The sequence below is a fragment of the Truncatella angustata genome (genome assembly GCF_020726525.1).
Source record: "Truncatella angustata strain MPI-SDFR-AT-0073 chromosome Unknown BKA67scaffold_6, whole genome shotgun sequence".
NCBI classification, from domain to species: domain Eukaryota; kingdom Fungi; phylum Ascomycota; class Sordariomycetes; order Amphisphaeriales; family Sporocadaceae; genus Truncatella; species Truncatella angustata.
The window spans coordinates 2,404,987-2,420,069 of record NW_025763386.1 but is presented as its reverse complement, the minus strand read 5'-3'; the positions used below and the strand labels follow the sequence as shown (position 1 = coordinate 2,420,069).

General features: G+C 52.0%; 6 protein-coding genes across 6 annotated transcripts; 3 read left to right on the top strand and 3 right to left on the bottom strand.

The window, feature by feature from the left end:
- Positions 1 to 684: 684 nt before the first annotated feature.
- BKA67DRAFT_573308 (eukaryotic porin/Tom40) lies at positions 685 to 2,062 on the top strand. Its single transcript, XM_046103342.1, has 2 exons — positions 685 to 1,411; positions 1,464 to 2,062. The coding sequence occupies exons 1-2, from the start codon at positions 749 to 751 to the stop codon at positions 1,566 to 1,568; spliced, it is 768 nt and encodes a 255-aa protein (XP_045956486.1). The 5' UTR covers positions 685 to 748; the 3' UTR covers positions 1,569 to 2,062.
- Positions 2,063 to 2,302: 240 nt separating this feature from the next.
- On the bottom strand, positions 2,303 to 3,298 carry BKA67DRAFT_660971 (uncharacterized protein; the record flags this gene model as incomplete). Its single annotated transcript, XM_046107733.1, has 1 exon — positions 2,303 to 3,298. One exon carries the CDS (start codon positions 3,296 to 3,298, stop codon positions 2,303 to 2,305), a length of 996 nt encoding a protein of 331 aa, XP_045956485.1.
- A 691-nt stretch (positions 3,299 to 3,989) lies between these two features.
- BKA67DRAFT_538033 (NmrA-like family protein) lies at positions 3,990 to 4,946 on the bottom strand (the record flags this gene model as incomplete). Its single annotated transcript, XM_046100421.1, has 1 exon — positions 3,990 to 4,946. The coding sequence occupies one exon, from the start codon at positions 4,944 to 4,946 to the stop codon at positions 3,990 to 3,992; it is 957 nt and encodes a 318-aa protein (XP_045956484.1).
- Positions 4,947 to 6,539: 1,593 nt separating this feature from the next.
- BKA67DRAFT_660969 (heterokaryon incompatibility protein-domain-containing protein) lies at positions 6,540 to 8,111 on the top strand (the record flags this gene model as incomplete). The annotated part of the gene is made up of 1 exon (XM_046107732.1): positions 6,540 to 8,111. The coding sequence occupies one exon, from the start codon at positions 6,540 to 6,542 to the stop codon at positions 8,109 to 8,111; it is 1,572 nt and encodes a 523-aa protein (XP_045956483.1).
- An 813-nt stretch (positions 8,112 to 8,924) lies between these two features.
- Positions 8,925 to 9,416, top strand: BKA67DRAFT_660968 (uncharacterized protein; the record flags this gene model as incomplete). Its single annotated transcript, XM_046107731.1, has 1 exon — positions 8,925 to 9,416. One exon carries the CDS (start codon positions 8,925 to 8,927, stop codon positions 9,414 to 9,416), a length of 492 nt encoding a protein of 163 aa, XP_045956482.1.
- Positions 9,417 to 9,548: 132 nt separating this feature from the next.
- BKA67DRAFT_538030 (Alpha/Beta hydrolase protein) lies at positions 9,549 to 10,343 on the bottom strand (the record flags this gene model as incomplete). Its single annotated transcript, XM_046100420.1, has 1 exon — positions 9,549 to 10,343. One exon carries the CDS (start codon positions 10,341 to 10,343, stop codon positions 9,549 to 9,551), a length of 795 nt encoding a protein of 264 aa, XP_045956481.1.
- Between the last annotated feature and the right edge of the window lie 4,740 nt (positions 10,344 to 15,083).

Genomic DNA, 15,083 nt, shown 5'->3' with positions numbered 1-15,083 from the left:
TTGTCCCTCTTGTCCCTCTTGTCTTGTCCTCTCGTCCTCTCTTCCGTGCACGGGCCCGCCCAGATCCTTGCCAAAGAAATTTTGATTTCATCAATCGTGACGACTGAGCTCAGAAGCTCTCTCAAAAATCCAATCTTGGCCTCTGCTATTAGCCTCCTTACTGCTTGCGACAGCGACCACTCGCCGACGATTCGACGACAGTATCATCACGCCGGATCACTCACGAGGACCATCCAATACTGTGAAATAGGATCCCATCATCCAGGCAATCCACCCGTCTATCCTCATCCCAATCGTCAGCGCACCAACGGTCGCGATCCTCCACAGCCTTCACCATGGCCGCCAGCCCATTAGCCGTCCCCAGCTTTGAGCTTTCGCCAGCACCCTCTTCCTCCTTCGCTCCTCTCGCCGACAACCCCATTGCCCGCAGTCTCTCAAGCGCCTACAATGCCTTCTCGGAACGTCGCGCCAAGCTGGGCCTCACCAACCCCGGCTCCATCGAGGGTGTCGCCAGGGAGGTTCAGCGCGAGGTCTTCCTGACAAACTACATGCACAGCGGCATCAGGGCCGACCTCACCAAGGCCTTCAGTCTGTCGCCCCTCTTCCAGGTGTCGCATCAGTTTGCCATGGGCGAGCGCATGCAGCCTTATGCTTTCGCCGCCCTTTACGGCACAAACAATGTGAGTCTGCCTTGCACTCTGGCGCCACTCAACATCTCCTTCATGCAGACCCGGTCGCCCGTTCTAACATGTGCTTCTTCTTCTCCTCCCAGGTATTCTTGCAAGGAAGCATGGACAGCGATGGTTCGCTCTCGACGAGGTTCAACTACCGATGGTCCCCTGCCCTCGTCTCCAAGGCCCAGTTCCAGATTGGTCAACAAGATATGGCCCAGGTTGAACACGAGTACACTGGCGCCGATTTCACCTCAAACCTGACCATGCTCAACCCCTCATACATCGAGGGTGGCTTGACCGGCATCTTCATCACAAGACACTTCCAATCCATCACAAGAAAGATTGCTCTGGGTCTCGAGGCCGTCTGGCAGCGTGCCGCTCTCAACCAGCCTCCTGAGGCTGCTGTGTCCTTTGCCGGAAGATACAAGTCCGACGACTGGGTCGCCACCGCACAGCTACACGCACAGGGTGCCCTGAATGCTACCTACTGGAGACGTCTCTCGGACAAGGTTCAGGCCGGTGTCGACCTGACTCTCCAGCTTGTCCCTGGCGGTGCCGGCGGAATGATGGGAGGCTTCCAGAAGGAGGGTATCACTACTGTTGGTGCCAAGTACGATTTCCGCATGTCTACCTTCCGCGCCCAAGTCGACTCCAAGGGCAAATTGAGCTGCTTGCTGGAGAAGAGGGTTGCACCTCCTGTCACCATGTCCTTTGGTGTTGACATTGACCACCCCACTGTAAGTTGACTACATCCCTCGTCTGAACATTTCGAATCTAATCCCCTCTCAGCAACAAGCCAAGCTTGGACTCGGCATCACCATCGAGGCAGGTGGCGAGGAGCTGCAAGAGCAACAGGAGACCATGGGCGCTACATCTCCCAACATTCCCTTCTAAGCAGTGTTGCGGAATTGGCAGTAATCGTTGATCTGTCGCTTCTCGCTTCGGTCGGATCACCAGCACTGCCAATGGTTGCTTATGACGAGCAATCCTCCCAAAACTTCTCCTCTTCTGTCTTATTAAAATCCCCCCCTACTCGACATAAGAAAATAGGGGCGGGCTGCATCACATTATGACGATAGACATTTCTCTATACAGCATTGACGATGCGCTTGTCCGGCCAGCTTTGTTCCTGGGGGTTTATGACCAAATGCCGCCGTGGAAAGAGTGGGGCGCGAACGTGTATTATAGATTGGACGACACCTAGAGGATTTTGTGTAGCATCGCGTTCTCGGATTGGCACAGGGGTTGGAAGTCATCTGGCGTATCGTTTTAATCATGATGTTGAGGCATCTGACGGGACGGAGCGCCTGTGTAATCTACTTGGTTACTGTATATAATAGGTAGCCAACGCTATGTATAAAATTATGAAAGACCGACGTTATTTAAGAGCCGGCTTCGAGCCGATCTTTTGATGCACCTGTATCGAGTATTCAGGCTGCTCTTCAGAGGAATACCAGTCTGACGTCGAAGATGCTGAACATGGAATCAGGATTCATGTCTATGATAGAGTTGTCATATCCCTCAACGTTGGAAGATGAGTGGAATTCCCTCTTTTACCAGTATCAAAAGTCCATCTACTAAACAGAGCTCACTCGCATCGTACCATAACAACGGGCGGAGCTCTAGGCTTACAACCAAGGTCGGAGAATTTCTTGCGTATGCTCCCAGATCCTCCCCTGGGCCTTCTCTCGAAGTTGCGGCATCACTTTGGCGTTCGGAGTGCAGTCACACTTGTAATTGACGAGGAATAGTCCATCTGCCTGCTTCCCCAGCGAATTCAAACCTAGCTGGCCCTTCCATGGTACTCCGCGGCCTCCAAAAGCAGCGCTAGTACTTTGGAATAAATACCTCTGGCCAGACGACTCTTCGCTGAGCCCGAACCGCCTGATCAAGGGATCGACGAGAAGCCAGACGGCCCAGGCCCAGATGGAATTGGGATTCAGACCCCGCTGTACATTTCCCGTATTGACAATCCCCGGCCAAGAGTGGATAAAAGTCACGCCAGGATTCTGGCCGGCCAGCATTTCCAAAGTCGCCGTGTTCATGACTCCGTACAGCATCTGGCCATTCACACCACCAAAATTGCTGGGCTTTTGCAGCTGCAAGTCATCCAAGTCGATCGAAGCCCTCTCCAACCCGCCTGCCAAAACGCTGATTACCCTCGGGGCCTCCGCCTCGCGCAGGAGCGGAAGAAGCCGGAGAACAAACAGCACCCGCGAGTAGTACGAGAGGCTCTGACTGACCTCCAAGCCCTCGGCAGTCTCGGTGCGCGCGCCGTAGGGCCCATAGCCAGCGGTTAGGAACAGCAGGTCGACGCGCGACTCCCTGCCCCGGATGACCTCGCACACCCTCCTTGCTTCCGCGAGCAGCGAGACCTCGCCCGCGGTCCAGATGACCTCCGCCCTGGGGTTGTCGGCCCGCAGCTCTCGGGCGAAGGCGCTCGCGCGCTCCTCCGAGCCCTGCCGCCCCACGATGTAGATCCGCACGCTCGCGCCGGTGCGGGCCAGGGCCCTCGCCGTGGACTTTCCGATGCCCGACGTGCCGCCCACGAAGACGGCGACCCGTGGCGCCGTCGTGTCGTTGATGAGCGCGTTCGAGGCTTGGACTTCTTTATACGAGACCATTGTGGCCGGTGAGTGGAATGGATGATTTTAGCAATGCTGGGTCCGTCGATGAGCGGGTTGGCGCATGTGTTGTCGTTACGTATTATTCCGATTCAGCCCCCTTGCGCAGTCCTTATCGCTGAACTACAATGTAAAGGAGCTCAGGTCCAATTTTCGGATTCCTATTGAACTCACATATCTGCATTGCGGGTTTCGGCATGAGCTGCCCGGGCGTTTGGTCACATGATGCTGACTGCAAGCGCGGCGTTGGCTGTGGCGCGGGAATCCGAAATCCAGCCCCGCGGGAAACTATCATGGGTTCTAGGGCTCTTGACAGTTGTGTTTTGCAGTAAGTCGAGGCCGATTTCCGTCCCTTTGCCTGAGTGGTCGTTATCAGATGATGCATGAATGGCAGCATTGGCGTTTGCTAAGATCACTGACTCGTCATGTAATATAATGGCGACCTCTACTAGGCAATAGAGTCAAAACTACCATAGTTATGGTTGATTCTTGCTACTGATAATTAGATAAGAACAGTTTGTTTATTTATTTTATATATACTATAGATCACTAGCTCGATGATTAGATGGCATGATGTTATCAAGAACATTTATATATGTAATAGAAGCTATTCAGCAGTGATCAGCCTAGGTTTGCCGTATATTTATTAATTTTCTATGTAGTCACGTCTTGTTCCACAACTACGCAAACTTCAATCTGTGAATTGGCCTTTGTTCTCCTCAAGCCATTGGAATAGTGTGGTAGGCCGCTCTCCCGTGTACTTCTCAAAGTTGCTCAGCGCTTCCTCGTAGATGTCTCCTTGATACCCCTTATCATTTCGGCCACTCTCGGCCAAGCGCCTGTGTAGGCTGACCAAACCCTGTGCTGCCGACTCCGGCATGCCAAATCCATCGACGAACAGCTTCACTCCCTGTTGCTCGGACAATGCTACTACGGGAATCTCCTTACCAAGCACCCGGCCGATATCTCTCACAGCTTCCTCTTGCGTCGCCAGTTCGGGGCCGGTAAGATTGACGACATTTCGCCCACCCTTTGTCTCAAGCACTTGAGGCCCGGCGACAAGGAGAGCTCCACAGAGCTTGCCGATGTCCGGAGGCGCGATATAGCTAAAGACGGCCTCGGGGTACGCGATCCTGACCTCGCCTTTCTTCACCATATCCTTCCAGAGCATCACGTTGCTTGCGAAGGCTCCCGGCCGAACCGTGACGTAATTGGGGACTCCGAAGATCTCTTCGAGGGCGATCTCGACTTGCGCATGGGCCCACGCAACATAGTCGCCCTGCGAGACATTCCTCAGATCGCTTTCTTCCGTGAGGGACAGACTGCTGTTGAAGACAACGAACTCGATACCGGAAGACTTCAGCGCCTCGACGGCAGGCCGCATGGGCTTGCCGAAGATGAGGTAGAGGAACGCGCGCTTCGCCCCCGTCTTCTCGACGGCGGCCTGGATGGTCTCGGGCTTGGTAAGGTCGGCGGAGACTCTCTCGAAGCCCGCGCTTTGCTCCTTCTCAGGGCTCAGGCCTGGGATCGCTTTTTTGGTATCTCGCATGGCGAGTGCGACCTTGGCACCTTTGGCCTGCGCAAAAGTTGCCGCTGCCGCCGCAACCTGGCCGGTTGGGCCGAAAATAATAATATTTTCAGAAGCCATTATAGCGAAGAATTATATCAATGCATCAACTTGGAAAAGCAGTATCAACGAGGGTAACATGGATCACTTATACCGTGGTGTATTAGTGGATCGGCCTGTTATAGCGTGCGTCATGGTTCGTGCTTCGGTTTACGAGGTTGTCCGCTATGATACACCACTCTTGAGTGCTGACCTCATTAGTAATTCATCCGGCATGAGCAAAACAGCGAGAACTGCGACTGTCCGAAAGACCCCGCATATTGGTAATACGAATGTCTATGGCACATATCATCAACGAAAAGCGTCGCCCGCGCCATGATACCGCGCTAAGAAGTTGAAGGTTCTGTGCTGCTTTGCGCTCCAAGCTATACGATACACAGCACACGCGTATTAGTCGGCCACAACTGATCTTTAAATGCTTAGCTTTTCCTGTGAATGAAGTCATACTAACAAAAATTGCACTGATACAGACATGGACTGACTGGCCCCGACAGAGTACAACCTCAACTTCTCGGGATACAACTATTGGTATTCTGGTGTGCCATTGATTGCCCCGCCCGCCAATTCACACAGACAGCATGATGGTATAATGTCAGTCCTTTAAAGCACCTTTGAAAGCTACGGGAGTAAATCCTGTGATAGTAATTACCTCGAGGCGAGCTTTTGGTGGGAATTATGTGCACAATGCGACATTGGTTCTGCACTGCTTGTCTCGGTGGCAGTGCCTTCCAATTCATTTGCAGTCCTCCGCGCGCATGCTGCTCAGCCACCTCACATCGGCCGCAGCACCCTCCAATCGGTTGTACGTGCAGCCAAACTTTTGAGGTTCCTTTCCATTTCCTCGCGCACTAGTACCTATATATCTATCTATCTATGTAGCTATAGTTGAGTGGTGAGTTCGGTACCAGAAAGCTTCTGACCTATCCACCTTTCAATTGACCACACCATTAGAAGAGATGAAGGGACTACGAACGATCTTCAGCAGTCTCAGAATACCCATCGAAAACGTGGAAGACAGCCAAGATGTATACACGCGCCTTTCTAACCCTGGTGTGTTGCTGATGTTTTATTTCAGGAAGATCCACGCGTCCTATCGCCATCTTTCTCAGCAATCCGCAGCTCGCTCAAGCGCTCCGTCAGGGTTGCTTCTAGACAAGTTTTGACCGCCAATGGGCTCTGCCGACAATGCCAGGCGCTTGATCTTCAGAGGTCATACGATGAGGCAGTAGAGTCTGGCAAAGACCCGGGCCGAACGGGAGGTTTCCTGGTCTGTCCGCGCCAGCCTGGGTCTTTTGAGCCTTCTTGCAGGATCTGTGCACTCTTCGCAGAGCAATCCATCGCCACCCAATTCCGGGCTTTCCCGGTCATGCCTTTTCTCGGGCGACAGTTGCAAAGCGTGCTATCGCAGCCGTTGGAAGGGAACCTCGGCCGTGTCTCTCCAACGAATGATTACTTCCTAGCCTGTATACCAGAAAAGATTCTTCAGAATCAGGATCGCGATGTCAGAATCGACTCGTTGGTGGCCAAAACGGGTTTCTTCTGTGGCAGCCCCAAACAGGGACATCTGAGCCGCGTGTTGTAGTGAGGGAAGTGTCTCCCCGGTTTGACGCCAAGATGGTGCAGGGTTGGCTGCATGAATGTCAGACATCTCACCCGGCCTGTCTTCCGCATGGGTCATCTGAACATCTCGTCAAGTTAATCGACTGCTCAACTCGTCGAGTCATCTCAGTATCTACCCTAGATACGACGCCCGAATATGTTGCTTTGAGCTATGTATGGGGAGAGCACATCCCTAAGCCCGGGGATGGCGACGGAGACTCAAATGCAACGGCTCAAGTTATAGAAGATGCGCTCTCTGTGACCAAGAGTCTGGGGCATCGTTATTTATGGGTGGACAAGTACTGTGTGGATCAAGATGACAGCTTCCAGAAACATGAACAGATAATGAACATGGACTCGATCTATGAGAATGCCTCCCTCACCATCATTGCAGCTGCGGGACTTGATCACTCGCGGGGGCTCCCTGGCATCTCGAGCAACCGCCTCAAAAAGGAGATCCCATTTCAGCATGATAATTTTTCCCTCTCTTGGATCCCCCCATCTCCACATAAAGAAATTCTCGAGTCCCGCTGGTCGACGCGGGGATGGACGTATCAGGAAGCCGTCCTTTCCAGGCGGCGACTGGTGTTTACGGATCGGCAGGTGTACTTTGAGTGTCGCTCGATGGCGTGCTACGAAAGTTTGCGTATTCCGCTCCAGGATCTGTTTCCCTCCTCAGTCGACATTTTCAGACTGCCACAAATCTTTAGCTCATCACATCTGAAAAGCACGGTATCCGCATCCTCAGTTGCCCAGGCTGCACAAGACACCGAGGACGAACAGCTGGTCCCCCGCGATTGGAAAATGTTCGCCTTCAACGCATACACGAGATGTGCAGAAAGATATTCCCAAAGGACTTTGACTTTTGAAAGTGACTCGCTAAACGCATTTGGGGGCATGATCAAGCGTTTCGAGTCGTTGGAACAGGGTACACTAAGACATTTGTGGGGTATCCCTTTCTTCGACCCTCGCGACGATCAGTCACCAGATGATATCGTAGACTACGCGGGATTCTTGTTGGCAGGACTATGTTGGAGACATGAATCTAGATCGAAATCATTGCGAAGACGCAACATGTTCCCATCATGGTCCTGGACAGGGTGGGAGGGTGCCGTGACATGGCCTAAAGTAGATGCTTCATTTGAGGTTCAAGCATCTGATCTCTACACTCTAAGTAGTATACAACTCTCCTTTGAAGATGGATCAACGCGCTCGATCCCAGACGTACGAGATAAGAGACCCGGTGGCGACAGACTGGGCCAATATCCAAAAGCTCTCCTCTTACAGACGTCTGCCGTTTCCGGCTATGCCTTTCCGTTCAAGGGTCCTTCTTTGACGACGAATCAAAGTCCAGAGTACACTTGGTATCCCAGTGTGGCTGACCTCGATGTGGTGCGAATGGTCCAACAGCTCCAAAGCGGGGATCTCAAAGCCCTCCGCTTAGGCATTGTAGGCAAAGTCGGTTTCTTGCTTGTCGTCAAGAAGCGAAAGAGTTCGTTTTACCGCGTCGGACTGATACAGGTTTGTAGCGCTCTTATAACTGAAAGTATTCAGACTCATCAAGTCAGAGCTTTCAAGATAAAATAACATTCAATACTCATGATGATTGGATGGTAATATATACATGTGTACTGCTACGAAAAGTCGTGAAAGAAAGCAAGAATAAAGGTGGAGGTTTTTTTTTTAATCGGGCTAAAGATGTATACCTGATAATAGATAGATACCCCTAGTTGCTCAGCTGCGGCTATGAATAATTAAGTTACCTTAATGCAGCCAGCAGGTACTGTGTGTGTATAAATGAACCAGCCCCTGCAAGCTCTATCAAAATAACCAAAGCTCTCCACGCGTTTGCAATGCAAGCCTTTTGACCCCCCGTAGTGGCTGATCAACAGTTAGTATTTGTTTGGAATGGGTTAACTCGTACATAATTCAGGCCCGCCGATACTTAAAACCGCGCGCCTCGGTCGGAACGTGGAAATGCAACTCGATTTTCCCAGTCATTTATTCTCCATGGAATCTTTGCTTTGGTCACCTACTGGCTGGACAAACCTGACTTCCGTCTCAATCATAACTAAGCTCCATTGACTTGAATTGGCGTGATAGCGAGATACTGCTCATGTACTCTGTATTGTGCTCGCGAACCAGCAAAACAATAAACTTTTCACCGTACAGTATGAATATCGGAGGAGAGAAAATAAGATGTCTTTGCTACCAATGAGGAATATAAAACCAGCAGACTCCCCGCACGTATTAATCTCTTTTCCCCTTGAAAATTATGTTTCGAACATTCTTCTAAGCACCCCATGATATTCCAACGATCGCGCGATTCCAGAATCATTCGCTTGCAGCCCTTCTACGATTGTGGTTGATATACAGATCGTAAAAACGAGGCCTTACGACATGGCTAACTTTGGTCTTGTGGTGTCAGGCGCCATTCTTCTAATAACTATGTATGCCGTTAATACTCTGGCGGTTGCTACTTTGTTGTCCGTGGCGGCTGCTGGTACCCCTACCGTGATGAAAGGCTTTGAGGATAGCGTCAACTTGTGGAGGGACAGGTTGCTGCCACCAACACCCGTTGACCAGGAAGCTAGCCCCGATACCGTCACTCACCCTGACGTCGACAGCCTCCTCGCCGATGCCGAAAGCCTCGGCGAGCATGGCGGTCGTCTATGCCGCGTCAAGGTGGATCCTTTGCCCGTGGCGTGCTGGGACCTGAAATTCGGAAGGCCGGCAGCTTGGTGCAACCCCGGTAATAGCTGCCCCGTGAACTGCCCTGGGCCTTCTAACCTTTTGGACGCCAAGGAGGCATCATACTACTGGACTGCTAGTCTTCAATGCTACGTCAACCTAGACTTGGTTGAACCCTATAAGAAAGGGGAGATAGCATAAACAATGTTTTCGCCCAAAAAGAATTGTTTGTTGACTTTTCCGTAACCAGGGTCGGATTCGTTCGACTACGGCCTATGGATGTTCGCGGGCGGTACTTTGGAGATAATCGTGACCAGCAACACGTCTCTAGTGCTACAAAGGACTCTGCAGCCTCTCCGCGAAGAACTGCATGATGGAGAGCATTTCTTCCCGGCTGCCAGGCATGCCATCATCCGGCTTGTTCCACTTGACCTCCCTGGCGTCGGCGAACTCCTTCTTCACCAGCTCCACAGCCTCCTCATCGAGCAGCTCGCTCGCCCGGCCATGGCATATCAGGGCCGGCGTCCGCGCCTTCTCGCGCGCACTCAAAGTCGGCACCATGCTCATCGGCAGCGGGCCCCCGATCGACACCGCGCCCTTGAAGGCCGTCTCAGCCGGCCGCTCCCCCTGCGTGACGTCCACGACGCGCCCGCCCCCGCCGCGCAGCCGCGACGCCAGGCCCAGGGCCAGCGACCCGCCCTGTGCGTAGCCGAAGAGCAGGATGTCGCTCAGGTCCCAGCCGCACGCCGCGACCAGGGTCTCGCGGATCAGCTTCCCCAGCACCAGCTCCTCGGCCTTGGCGAAGCCGGGGTCCGGGTCCAGGTCGCCCGTGTCGGGCGACAGGGTCAGGTCGTCGCCCCAGTGGAAGTGGCTGGTGGGGGCGGACCCGTCCGGGAGGCCGAGGAGGGCGGGCGGGAGCGGGGAGACGCCGCGGACGGTGATGGCGAGCACGCCCGGCAGGGCGACGGTCTCGGCGAACCGAGCGAAGTTCCTGTCCGAGTCCCCGAGGCCGTGGAACACGATCAGGATCGCCGTCGTCGTCTCCGCCACCTCCGGGTAGTTCAGGATGAAGCTGAGTCCGGGACGGAGGTGCTCGAAGTCCTCGGGCTTGGGGATCCGTGGCGGCATGGTTTTGATGTTTTTCTGTCTTTGCAGTTGGTTTCAGGAAGAAGTAATACGAGGCGGGCTCAGAAGCCGGCAGGAATTATATCGGCGCTTCTCAACTTCAGCTGCGCAGTTCGTGTTGTGCGTTGTTTGCGACTGTGGCGAAGTGATGCGAGGAGGGAAAAGAAAAAAAGTCCATGGCCGCTGCTGCTGCCGTTCATCGCCGGTCGTTAGGGGTTCCGAGTGGGGCTGTGTATGCCTCCGCTCACCGGACCAGCTGTCGGTATCAATGCCCATCATCTTTGAGAGCCTTTCTTTCTTCAAAGCAATCAGGGCGATCCGTCCTTGTTATGCCATTTACAACAGTGTGAACCATTCTGTGTAGCTGACATTTTCTCGCATGCACAAGGCACAGTGAGTTTCTCTTTCTATTCAAATCATGAGAACCACAAAATCAATGTCGAAACTCGGTATAGCAATTTCAATTTTTTCTTATGATCAATACCAAACTGCTATAGCAGCCTAGTCAATGAGTATACTTTGACCACTAGTGGCATCTACAGCGCAGAAATGATCGTACAAGCAGTAGTATTATTCAACTATCGATTAACAATTTGAGTAGCTAAAGGTGTAACAAACTCGCAACTCGATGTCTACCCTGAGAAAGTTTGATCAGCGATAGTCATTGACGACGATGAGTCAAGAAAAGCAGTTTCGATCGCAGAAGAGGAAGGCGATTGAAAACATGGCTCCAGCTAGCCAGCATCTGAATGGCAACGGGTTTACGACAGATTAGTTCCTGGGCCAATGCATAGCTCGGACGAATCTCTTGACATTGAACTACCTAGAGGATCTTGGGCTATTCAGAAAGACTCAGTCAGGTATGTGGCGACCTGTTTTCAAAGATACGAGAGCAGCGACAACTTGATACAGGTACCATTTCAATGACTGCCCATGTCAACCAGGTTAGGTTCATCCAGAGTCATGGTTCGTGCAGTTGATGAGCCCAAGATCCGTTTCCTCATTCGATAGCCTCATGATAAATTCACGCGATTCATTCCGTTCAGCATGAGTTACGTTCAGTTATGCTGCGCTGTGCACTCAACCCTTCAATTGCTCAATGGGTGTGGACGAGAAATGTCCGATGAGGCGAGTTTTTGTGAACGCCACCGATGATTCAATACTTCAAAAAACGAACTTGGATATAGCTATGCTCGTATTGATTTAATCGTACTCGATATGCACCCACTGCGCCACGAAATATGCTGGTGGATGTTGTGGTGAATGATCCATGGTATCCCGGGCAGAGATGAGCTTTTCGCCTCCCATATCTGTATGGGTCTTGATGATATGTAGGCATTGCTCTGTGTGGCATATCCATCCCAAAAAGTACCATGGCTGCGAGTATGGAGGCCACACTCGGCTACACCAGACATTTTTGAGCGAAAACTCCATCTCCTGAAAGATCGGGCTGTTGCACCGACGTAGGTGACACCCTTTTTTCGAATAGTCGCCTCTTTTCGTCTTGAAGTTAATGGCTTGGCATTGAGATCGTCCCGTGTCAGGGGTCCGAGCTGCCGTTCAAAAAAAGCAGTGGTGCTTATTCTTAGAAATATGCTGTGACAGGTCACAGGCTATTCACGAGTCAGCTACGATACCTCCATGTCAGCTGCAGAAGATGTTTCAAGAATGCTGACCAGCTCCTGTAGGGAATACGGGAGCGAGGTTGCATGTCTCGAAAGCCGAGCACGTGTTCTTCAACTATGTTGAAAGAATGTTGCTGCCATTTCCACTTGATGTTAAAAAATAATTTAAAAAAAGATTTCACGATCCGGCGTAACACTAATGGCAAGTGCCGATTTTGGTGCCTGTTTCTGCTTAATTAGGCACATCAGCGGCGGGCGGGATGTCTTCGCGCCCGCTCGGCCAGAGCCATTGGCTCCCAGATGGCGACCGGTCAAATGAGCCAGGTACAAGGCGCACCGCGTTACCGATTTGCGTGCACCGTCAACAAGACTACCGCCTGTGGGCATTTGAAGCGTGTTTGCTATTGCGTGGCGAGTCGAAGATGATTAGACGAGAGAGATGGCGAACAATCTGTAGTTTGCCGACCATGATAGCTCTTGTGTGCGACGGTCGGATCGCGTGATGCAACGGCCAAAGAAACGCATGTCCAATGAATCTGCGACATGCTCACTGCTTTCAGCCAGTCAGAAGGCTGGGGATGGCAGCTTTCCTCGGAGCATGGCACATGCAGTCTGCAGATGCTGGGTAGCCACCATATTCATTTTGGAGAATCCCCCAATGTGGCGTTTGGAATAAGGGGACCGCGTCTAGTTGCCCAGAGACACATGCCATCTATTGGCTGCGGACAACGGCGCCGTTATGCTCGAAAGCAAGCTCCAGGAACCACAGATTGGAATGGGCAAATGCGCGAGACATTTGATTTGGAGGAAAGGCGAGAGCCAATCCTGAGGGTTAGGGGTCCCTGAGACATTGGCCAACGCCGGTGCGCAAGGTACCGCGTCACAACCACTAGCAGATAGTATTTCTAGGGGTCAGTTCCTCATTGTTCGTACACAATAGGGGCCGCAGGAGCAGGAGGGGCAGGAGTAGAGAAGCTCCAGATCCAGAAGCCAAGGAAGTGCTGAAATCTGAAAAGTGTAGGCATGGGACAGAGTAGGCTCTTGAAAGAGAGAGCCTATTGTACATACCCTATCAGGCCTGAGGCTGAGGACACAATCAGAGGTGGAGTTTGGTTGAGATGAATGAACAGTGACGTGTGTACAACAGGGATCGCCCATGCGTGAATGCATCAAAAGCCTGAATCTCCGAGTTTGCTCCCAATCAGATGTCAGCCGCCAATTTGGGCTTCAGCAGCGACGTTAAAACCCTCTCAGCCTTTTTTCCCATGAGCCGACGCGCATTGGCTGTCACTGCACCTTAATCCTTTTGCATGACGCTATCACGTTTGCCTGGCGATTGCAGTGTGCAGCTCCATCATTGTTTCGACACGGACAACACGCGCGTACTTAGTATGGAACTATAAGCAAGCTCGTTGGGTCTAGAGTATACAGCAGTCAGTAAGTAGTACTGTAGCTTTGCTCGGGAATAGCTCTAGCACGTCCGGCGCTATGCCAATATGACAGCCGGGCATTGGTATGAAGCTTGAGAGTGTTCAACAGTTTCCGACACATACATACACAGAGGCACCCGCTCGTTGGTTTGAGTGGGTGCTCTACTGGCGAGGTGGAATGCAGGTGTCGAAAGGGCAATGCAGGTGAGATTAGGGTAGTTAGCTATCTATGTACAGTATCAGTCAATCATGGTCAATATTAAGGGCAGGGTCTACATAGCAGCCATGGCAAGTCATGGGGTGGTTTCCCCCGATAAAGCATAGGAACCCCCAATCTTGCCCCTTGCCCCTTGCCCAGGGCGTGATTGCAATCGCAATGCGCATTTAACCATCTCCATTTCCTATCCCCCCTGCTGCATTGTCATTTCCCCCCAGTAAATAAGTAAGGCCGAATTTGTAGGGGCCCGCGCCGCCGCTGGAAAAGGAGATAGATGGATAGATGCTTGGAGATTTACACCCTGGCACCTATACCGATCGGTTTCAAACAAACAACCAACAAACGAACCTTTCGATAAAGCAGAGTAAAAACGAAGAAACAAAAGACATATTGCCGGGTATCGATTCCTCGCTCCAAAAGCTTGAGATTGTATCATCTATGGTTCCATCGTTGAGTCCGCCGGCCTCCTGTGTTCCCTCGCACTAGTCGGGCGGTAGAATTGAAGGAAGAAAGTTGAAACCGGGACTGTGGGGAAAACGTACCGACGAATGCGCACCTGGGCATGCCCGCGGGATGAATCGAAGCAGGAAACGGCCTGTTTATTTTGTTTTATTTGTTACGCGGCCACTCTGAGCCCAATCTCGCACAGGTCGAGTCGGTGAGATTAGCTCTTTGCAAAGACCAATGCCGGTGTTGGTGCTCCGTCCTACAGTAGGTCTAACCACGGTTGTTATTATTCAACAGCTTCAGCAGCTACGGGGTCTGTAAGTATTGTGCGTCCCTGAGAGGATAGGGGATGCTAGCACCGTACGGGGGCCGCATAACCAGGCTAAGTAGGCTAACCTCGCAGACTAATAGGTACTGCACTTAGGTTGCTTAAGTACCTAGCAGAGCCGGCCTAACTCCACCTCTGACGACCCCATTTCTAGATTCTGGTTCTGATTCGACTCATTTTCCCTTGCTAGAAGCAGAAGCTCTGCCGGACCGTCACTTCATTTTCACAACTGGGTCATCCTGAAAAAAAGACACAAAGGCATTGATTGATAGCAGGGGCTCCCGCCAACGATTCTTCTTCTTTTCCTTCTTCTGCTTCTGCTCTATCGCATCGTTCTTGTTTCTTTCGATTGCATCCTCGCTCGTTCTCGTTCTGGGGGAAGGGAAAAGGAAAAGGAAAGGACAGGAAAGGAAAGGAAAGGAGAGAGAGAGAGAGAGAGAAAAAAGAAGAAGACCGTCACATTCGTTGCATCGACAGCACTCAGTAACCGGCGCTCGCTCCTCAGTTCTGTCCGTAACGTAACGCAGCGCAACGCCCTTGACTAACACATCACCCACCCCCTTTCTATCTATTGAGCAACACCCACGTCTTGGCGACTGCCAACCCACCACCAAGACCTTGCGACGATACAACACGGTTCGGTCAACAAAGAGGACTTGTGTTTTGAGCGCCAACCCAGTCTTTGTTACATTCGTT